This window comes from Dipodomys merriami, unplaced genomic scaffold (assembly GCF_024711535.1).
Source record: "Dipodomys merriami isolate MVZ:Mamm:240054 unplaced genomic scaffold, mDipMer1.0.p SCAF_896, whole genome shotgun sequence".
NCBI classification, from domain to species: domain Eukaryota; kingdom Metazoa; phylum Chordata; class Mammalia; order Rodentia; family Heteromyidae; genus Dipodomys; species Dipodomys merriami.
Window position 1 is genome coordinate 201078 of NW_027206508.1, and position 8114 is coordinate 209191.

General features: G+C 46.2%; 1 protein-coding gene across 1 annotated transcript; it reads left to right on the plus strand.

Annotated features, from left to right (window-relative positions):
• The first annotated feature begins 5570 nt into the window (after positions 1 to 5570).
• Positions 5571 to 6695, plus strand: LOC138820528 (PRAME family member 8-like). The gene has a single exon (XM_070012197.1). The coding sequence runs from the start codon at positions 5571 to 5573 to the stop codon at positions 6693 to 6695; it is 1125 nt and encodes a 374-aa protein (XP_069868298.1).
• The last annotated feature ends 1419 nt before the right edge of the window (positions 6696 to 8114 follow it).

Here is an 8114-nt window from a genome sequence, read left to right on the forward strand (position 1 = left end):
GGCCTGGACCAAACTGTGGGGCATGGGGGAGGTGTGGCTTCCAGGTCAGGAGGGGTATGAGAGGGATATGGGGTCCCGGGGCGTGGGCCTGTGTGGCAGCCATTCACACATGCTGCTGGGAGAAGCTGTTGGGAGCTGCTCTGGGTTGGGTGAGCAGTGATGGCAGAGGTGTGGCAGACACTCAGGCCCAGAGAAGAGGACAGGGGTGCCAGGACCAGGTCAGGGCTGCAAGCCAGCTGGTGGCACACTGTGGCACCATTGCCTGAGGATTCCAAGAGGCACCATGGGTCTGAGACAGCAGCACCAGGTTTGAAATGCTGCTCCTCAGGGAATGGGGGGAGGGAGCCAGGGCCTAGGCAGGCATGTGGTGGGGCTGATCAAGGCCTCTCCTCATAGGCCTCGAGTCTCTTGCTCACCACTCAGCCACCTCTACCTTCCTCAACTACTGGTAGTGGTATCAACCAACAGAGCGAATCCTGGTGAGACAGAGCATCATGGAATGTGGGCGTGGCCTATATTCGTATATCCCATTGGACACAAAGAACCATGAAAGAATGGGTTGTGGCTGGAATCCTGTGATGCAGGCAGAATTGGCGAAGTCAAGATGACAGCAGAACCTTTCCCAGGGAACTATGTACAATCCATTTGGGGACAAGAGGGTGACCTGCTTTAGCCGGATGGATGCACAGATTCTTGTGTATGTCTGTTTGTTGTCAGTCCTGGTCCTTGAACTCAGGATCTATGGACAGTCTGTGAGCTGCTTTTGTTCAAGGCTGTCCCGGTACCATTGGAGCCATACGATTCTCCTTCTGGCTTTGTTGGCACAAGTTGGACAGGGGTCTCAAGGACTTTCTTGCCTAGGGTAACTTTGACCATGATCCTCCTATCACAGCCTTGTAAGTATCAAGGAGGATTGCTGAGAGTCACTCATGCCAGGTTAATCATTGGTCTTGCTAATGTTCTTGGATGGACCGGTGAGTACCCTATCCTCAGGTTAAAGTGTAGGAGCTAGAGATTACAATCCGAATCCTGGTCCTGCCACCTCCTAATGGCAGGAGATCATAAGAAAGTCATTCTTATCCTTATGATTACCAATGGAATGTGATGTATGTCATGATTGAACGGGAAGTTCTTGAATGATTCTAGGACAAAATTATACACAGTTATATTATGGTACACTGATCGATTTTAATTAATACTTTATGAAGCATTTAAACAATCACATTCATTAAATGGAGGCATAATGAAATACCTGAGAATTGGGTGTCACATAATATAAAGGTGTCATTTTTTCTGCCAGGACTGGGATTTAGACTAATGGACTGGTTAACCCTGTTGCACTTTGTGGAAAGGGGAAGCTTGCCTCCTTGAAGTCTAAAAATTCAAGTCTGCTCCTTAGGCCTGAAATCAATCCCCACCACTAGAAAACGTCTTATTTGTGCACATTTTAAATATATGATTTATATTTGTGTACATATTTTGACTACATATTATGCTCACTGTAGTTATTCACTTTATTTTTTGTTTTAGTCATGAATTGACTGTTCATTTTATTAACTATTATGACATTTAGAACAGTGATTACATTGATTACATAGGATCCTCAGCTCTCCGCCTCCTGAGTACCTAGGATGATAGGCACGAGTCAGCAGCGACTAGCTTCCACTTCAAGTTTCTAAGTGGTGAATAGGAGGTAAAAGTCTCATGGGACCTTTTGTGTCTGGGATAGTTTTCAAACCAGATCGTCAGATCTAAGCTTCCTAATTAGGCAGGATGACAGACCTCAGCTACTACACACCTAGAACGTAATACTCTGTTGCTTCACGTAGTATGGTGTTACCCATGATCCCCACAGGTAAGTGTCAGTGCCTAGGCCCTGAGTTCAAGGCTCATGATCAAGAAGCATAAACCAAAACAATTTTCTGCAGGAGACAACTTACTAGAGTTAGGTATATATATAATTTTGGCCCTGACATGGGACATATCTGAGCCACAAGTTTCTCATCTGCACAATCATCTTACTTGTGGAGCTCTTGCAAGAACCAGATGAAAAAATGCACCCCGTGAAGGACTCAGCACACAACAACCCATGAAGGACTCATCACATACCTGTATCCCACATAATGTCATTAGAATTAGTGTTTTCATCAGTATTACCATTCTTTCAGAAACACACAAACAGACATGGAACCAACCCAGATGCCCCTCAGTAGATGAATGGATCAAGAAAATGTGGTATATATACACAATGGAATTCTATGCCTCCATCAGAAAGAATGACATTGCCCCATTTGTTAGGAAATGGAAAAACTTGGAAAAAATTATATTAAGTGAAGTAAGCCAGGCCCAAAGAAGCATAGGTCCCATGGTTTCCCTTATTTGCAATATCTAGTATAGGTATGAGTCAAGCGGAAAAGGTCAGATAATGTGATGTTAGGAAAATGAACCCTTAAATATGTATTTTAATGTTTTCTTTTCTTTCATGCATGTGTTTCTAACGCATTTATAAGATTATTTCTTTGTTGCTTTGTATTTCCCTCCCCCACACTGTAACCCCCGCTTTCACTATATTTGATGTCAGTATAACATGTGGAGGAGATGGGGACAAACAAGTCGTTTAAGGATTCTGGTGGACCTGTTGCAACAATGAGAAGTACAAAATGTCATGTCAAAACCAACTTTACAATGTCGGTGTGTGGGGGGGAGGGGGGTATAATTGGGTGGTGGGAGGGGGGAGGCTGGGAAGGGAGGTGAAGGGTAAACAAAGGAGGAGGCTGCAATGCTTGGTAAGAAATGTATGCATTATCCTGCCCATGTAATTGTAGCCCCTCTGTACAGTATGTTCTCAAGTAAAATAAAATTAAATTAAAAAAAAAACAACAACAAAAAACTTCATTCTTATGCAAATGGCCCAAACCAGGCCACATTAAAACAGCACAACCCTGATCTCTGCGGCATTGATACCCTAGCTAAGGTATGGAGCCAACCCATTTGCCCCTCAGTGGATAAATTAATGAGGAAAATATGGTATATATATCCCATGGAACTTTATGCTTCCATCAGAAAGAATGTTATTTCCCTACTCTTGTGGAAATGGAAGACTTTGAGAAAATTACACTAAGTAAAGTAAGCCAGACCCAAAAAAACAGAATGCACGGTTTCCCTCATTTGTTATCATTCAAATGTGCCTATAAATTCTACGGTAAATCCAAAGGATAGTAAAAGACTTGAACATGATTAATCAAACAGCCTTGTAAATACTCACACAGTGAGAAGAAAGGAGGATATGCTTAGAAAAGGATCACAAGGGTTCAATTTGCATGATGGGATCATATAAAATGATGCTAATCAAAATGAACTCTAAGAAATGGAAGCTAGCCCGATTTTATTGCCTCTCTGTTCCTTTTATTTCATTTTTCTTTCTTTTTTTGCCTCTTTTCATTGTTTTTTTATTTCTGTGCCTTTGTCTTGTATGCACATTTATCTCATTTGGGAGAGGATGGGGAAGCATGGAAATGGTGGGAAATGAACTTTACACTTTGGAGGGGAGGTCAGTGGGAAGGAGAAAAAGTGGAAGGAATGAAGGACACCGTTTTAAAGGAAATGTACTCAAATTGTAATCCTTCTGGATATCATCTTCACAATTAAATTTAAAGGTTAATAGAAAGCTTCTCAACGACTTTCTGGTCAGACTGGCTTTGAACTGCCATCCTGACATCTAGTCTTCCTGACTAGGAGAATTAAAGGTGTGAACCACCAAAGTCCTGTGTAAGTCAATATTCTTTCTTTTTCCCTCCTTTCCTCTCTCCCTCCCTCCCTCTCTCCCTCCCTTCGTCCCTCCCTAACTTCCTTCCTTCCTTCCTTCCTTCCTTCCTTCCTTCCTTCCTTCCTTCCTTCCTTCCTTCCTTCCTTCCTTCCTCCCTCCCTCCCTCCATCCCTCCCACACCTCTCCTCTCCTTTCTTTCCTTCCTGCCTTCCTTCATTTTGGTGTGCTAGGTGAACAGGAGGTGAATATTTTTTATTCTCAAGTCATGTTTCATCAAATCGCAGTGACTACATTTAACTACTGAGAATTCTCATCCAAGAGTACGCATGAGCTTAAGAAATAAATTTAATGTTCTCATGAGGGAGCATTCAGTATTTGATGGAAATTCCCCTACACAACATCTTTTCAGCAAAATTAGATCTATGTATGTTGGACCTTGATGCTGGTTTGTTTCAGGTTTTTTTGTGCCAGTTGTGATTATCTGTTAAAATCGTAGAAAAAGAGAGGGCCTCTTTGTCTTGTCACTCAAAGGAAAATTAGCTGCTGCTGTCCAGTGTATCACATCTGTAGTCATACACACTCAGGAGGCTGAACTCTGAGGTTCATGATTCAAAGCCAGCAACACAGATGAGGCCAAGGGACTCTTGTCTCCAGTAAATCCATCAAGAAACAGAAGTGGAGCTGTGGCTTGAGTGGTAGGCCATCAGCCCTGAGGGAAAAAGCCAAGTCAAAACAAGAGGCCCTGAGTACCTTCATATAAGGAGAGAGACAGGGAGGGAGAGGGGGGGAGACAGAGAAAGAAGAGAGAGAGAGGAGAGAGAGGGAGGGAGGGAAGAAGGACGGAGGGTGACATAAGAGAAGGCAGACAGGAAGGAAGGAAGGAAGTGAAGAAAGAAGGATGGAAAGGAAAGAAAGAAAAAAGGGAAGAAGACAGAATAAAAAGAAGGAAGGAGGGAAGGAGGGAAAGAAGAAAGGGAAAGAAATAAGGAAATTTGTAGAACTCGTTGTGAATGCTATAAGGTTGGACTGAGTGATTTTCTTTGAGCCTTTTGCTGGCTCAGGGCAGAGTAACATTGGTGGAAATGTCTGGAGGGAACAAGATATAAGGGAGGGAAGTCTCTGTGTCCATTTTATTTCAGATTTGAAAGAGAAGCTTGACTGAGTGGGTCCAGTCTATAATGCCATTGGTTTTGTCCCGGAATCCCAGTTTGAATTAATCTGGAAGGTGGCACCTTTCCAGATGAGCTGGATGTGTCTCAGAAATCCCATCAGAGGCTGCTCTCTGATTAGTGGATCTGCAGTGCTGTGGGTGGGGTTGGATTATAAAGATGCACAGGGTCAAGAAAAGAGCAGAGTACTCTGGAGTCTGCAGTGGGTGCCTGGCCATGCTGGGAGGCAGAGAGCCCCCCACAACTGGCCCACTTCTAATCCACATCTCATCCATCAAGATGAGCCTCAGGAACCCACCCTCCTTCCAGCATCTGGCCATGCAATGCCTACTGAGCAACCCATCCTGGGCCATCTTTGCCATGGAGACTAGCCGGTACTGGTCTTCCTTTCACTCTTCATGTAGGTCTATGCCAGGGCCCACACAGAGGTGCTGAAGGCCCTGGTCCAGGCCTGGCCCTTCCACTGCCTCCCCCTGGGGGACCTGGCAGAGTCTCCAGACCTGGAAACCTTCAAGGCTGTCCTGGATGGGCTCGACCTGCTACTAGCCAAGAAGGATAGCCCTAGTCGGGGGAAACTGCAAGTGCTCAGTCTGCGGAAGGAGCACCCCAACATCTGGACATGAGGGTACCCTTCGATGGCCCGTATCACTTCTCCAGACATCCTGACTGACAAGCCAACAGAGAGCCACTGCTCAGGGATGACTAAAGAACAGCCCTTGATGATCACCATGGATCTGACCATCAAAGATGGCACACAGGATGCTCTCCAAGTCTACCTGTTCCACTGGGCCAGGGAGAGGAGAGAAAGAGTTCAGCTGTGCTCCAGGAAGCTGCAGATTTGGTCTGACTCCATCTCTGAAATCCAGAAGGCTCTGCATGTGGTGAGGCTGGACTCCATCCAGGAACTGGTGGTGAGTGAATTCTGGAATCGAGAGACTATGAAGATCTTTGCCCCTTATCTCAGCCAGATGAAGAACCGTCACCTCCTGAAGCTCTCCAAGATGCGTGCCGACTTCTACACTGCCAGCCAAAAGAACTCTTGGTATTCCTGGAAAATTAGGGCCCATCTGGGCCAGCTGCAGCATCTCTGGGAGCTTCATGTGCACGAAGTCCTCTTCCTTTATGGAAAGCTGCCTGCTGTCCTCAGGAGCCTGAGGCCTTTGAGGGCCTTGTCTCTGAGCACCTGTGCACTGCAGGAGGCCGACCTGAGGTGTCTGTCCCAGGCTCCCTGCACCAGGCAGCTCCAGCACCTGCAACTGACCAGTTTGTTCATGGATAACTCCAGTCCTGAGTCCCTGCGAGACCTGCTGGAGCAGGTGGCCAGCACCCTGGAGACCCTGGCCCTGGAGGACTGTGCCTTCACGGATGCCCATCTCTCGGCCATCCTGCTGGGCCTGAGCCAGTGCTCCCAGCTCCGCGTCTTCAGTGTTTATGGGAACCACATCTCCATGGCTGCCCTGTACAACCTCCTGAGCCACACGGCCAGGTTGGGCCACTTAAGCCGAGGCCTCTATACTGCCCCTCTGGAGAGCTACCGCCCTCAGGAGTGGGGGCTAGGGAACATCGACCCTGAGAGACTTGCCCTGGTTCTGGCAAGCTTGGGGCAGGTATTGAGAGACTTGGGGCCAACCCAGAGTGTCCAAATCTGTACTGATTTCTGCCATCACCAGAACAAGTGCCAGTTCTACAGCCTGGGCCCAGATGGTTCCTGGGTGCTCACAGAGGAGGGGCTTCCCAGCCTTTCTGCTCTGTCTGTGTAGTCGGGCTCCTCTCTTCTGGAATCTCTTCTCAGCATCAGAATAAAAGCCATGACATAAGAGCATTCTCCAGGGCCACAGACCCAAATGTTCAGCGTGGGTGGAAGAGACAGGGCTTATTGAGCAACCTGAGCAACTCTCTTTTTACTTAAGACCCCAGCTCAGTTCTGCAACTTAGCCCTTGACCTAAGCCAGCCACAGACAGTCCTGGGAACCCTGGATACCAGGATGTCGAAGTATCTGAAATAACCTTGCACAGACAATCCTGGGAACCAGAGATGCCAGGATGTCAAGGTATTTTAAATTCCAGAACAGCCCTTCCTGGGGTCTGGTGACTATTCTCTGAACTGGACACCCTGCAGTTTAGCACGCATCCTCTTGAAGACTCCCATGTGCAAGCCGACCAGTGCAAATTACGTCAGCCCCCTGGATCTAACCAACAACCTGTTTCTGGTCCTTTCTCTCTGTGTAGTGTGCCAATCATACTATGGAGTTGTTTTATGATTTTCCCGGGGAGTGTAGTGATTTGTTACAAGAGGATATGATTATGCAAAGCCCCTGCCTTCCCTAAAAAGTGTACAACAGGTGCTGTAACCCTGGGCTTGGGGCCTCTCAGCATTGTCAGCTGCTGACTTGTACACAGCGGGACTGGGGAGAGGGGTTGAGAGGGGGAGGGGAATAGCGAGACCAAGCTTCAGTTTGCAGTAAAGACTCCTTTGCTTTTACATTGGTGATGGTCTCTGGTGGTCTTTTCGGTAAGGATTTCCGAATCCAGGTTTACCTTATGATCCTGAGATTTTCAGGTCAATTGTAGCTCTGGAGCCCCAGGTGTTTGTGGGTACTTTCGGGGTACATGTGTCCTGTGCACCAACCATCAGAAATCTCAAATGAATTCTGCCTAGAAAGAACTCAAATATAATCTAGTCTTTCTAAATCGTTGTAAGCAAACCTCTGACTGTGTACAGTTTTTTTTTTAATTTTATTTTATTTTATTTGAGAACATACTGTACAGAGGGGCTACAATTACATGGGCAGGATAATGCATACATTTCTTATCAAGCATTGCAGCCTCCTCCTTTGTTTACCCTTCACCTCCCTTCCCAGCCTCCCCCCTCCCACCACCCAATTATACCCCCCTCCCCCCTACACACCGACATTGTAAAGCTGGTTTTGACATGACATTTTGTACTTCTCTTTGTTGCAACAGGTCCACCTGAATCCTTAAACGACTTGTTTGTCCCCATCTCCTCCACATGTTATACTGACATCAAATATAGTGAAAGCGGGGGTTACACTGTGGGGGAGGGAAATACAAAGCAACAAAGAAATAATCTTATAAATGCGTTAGAAACATATGCATGAATGAAAAGAAAACATTAAAATACATATTTAAGGGTTCATTTTCCTAACATCACATTATCT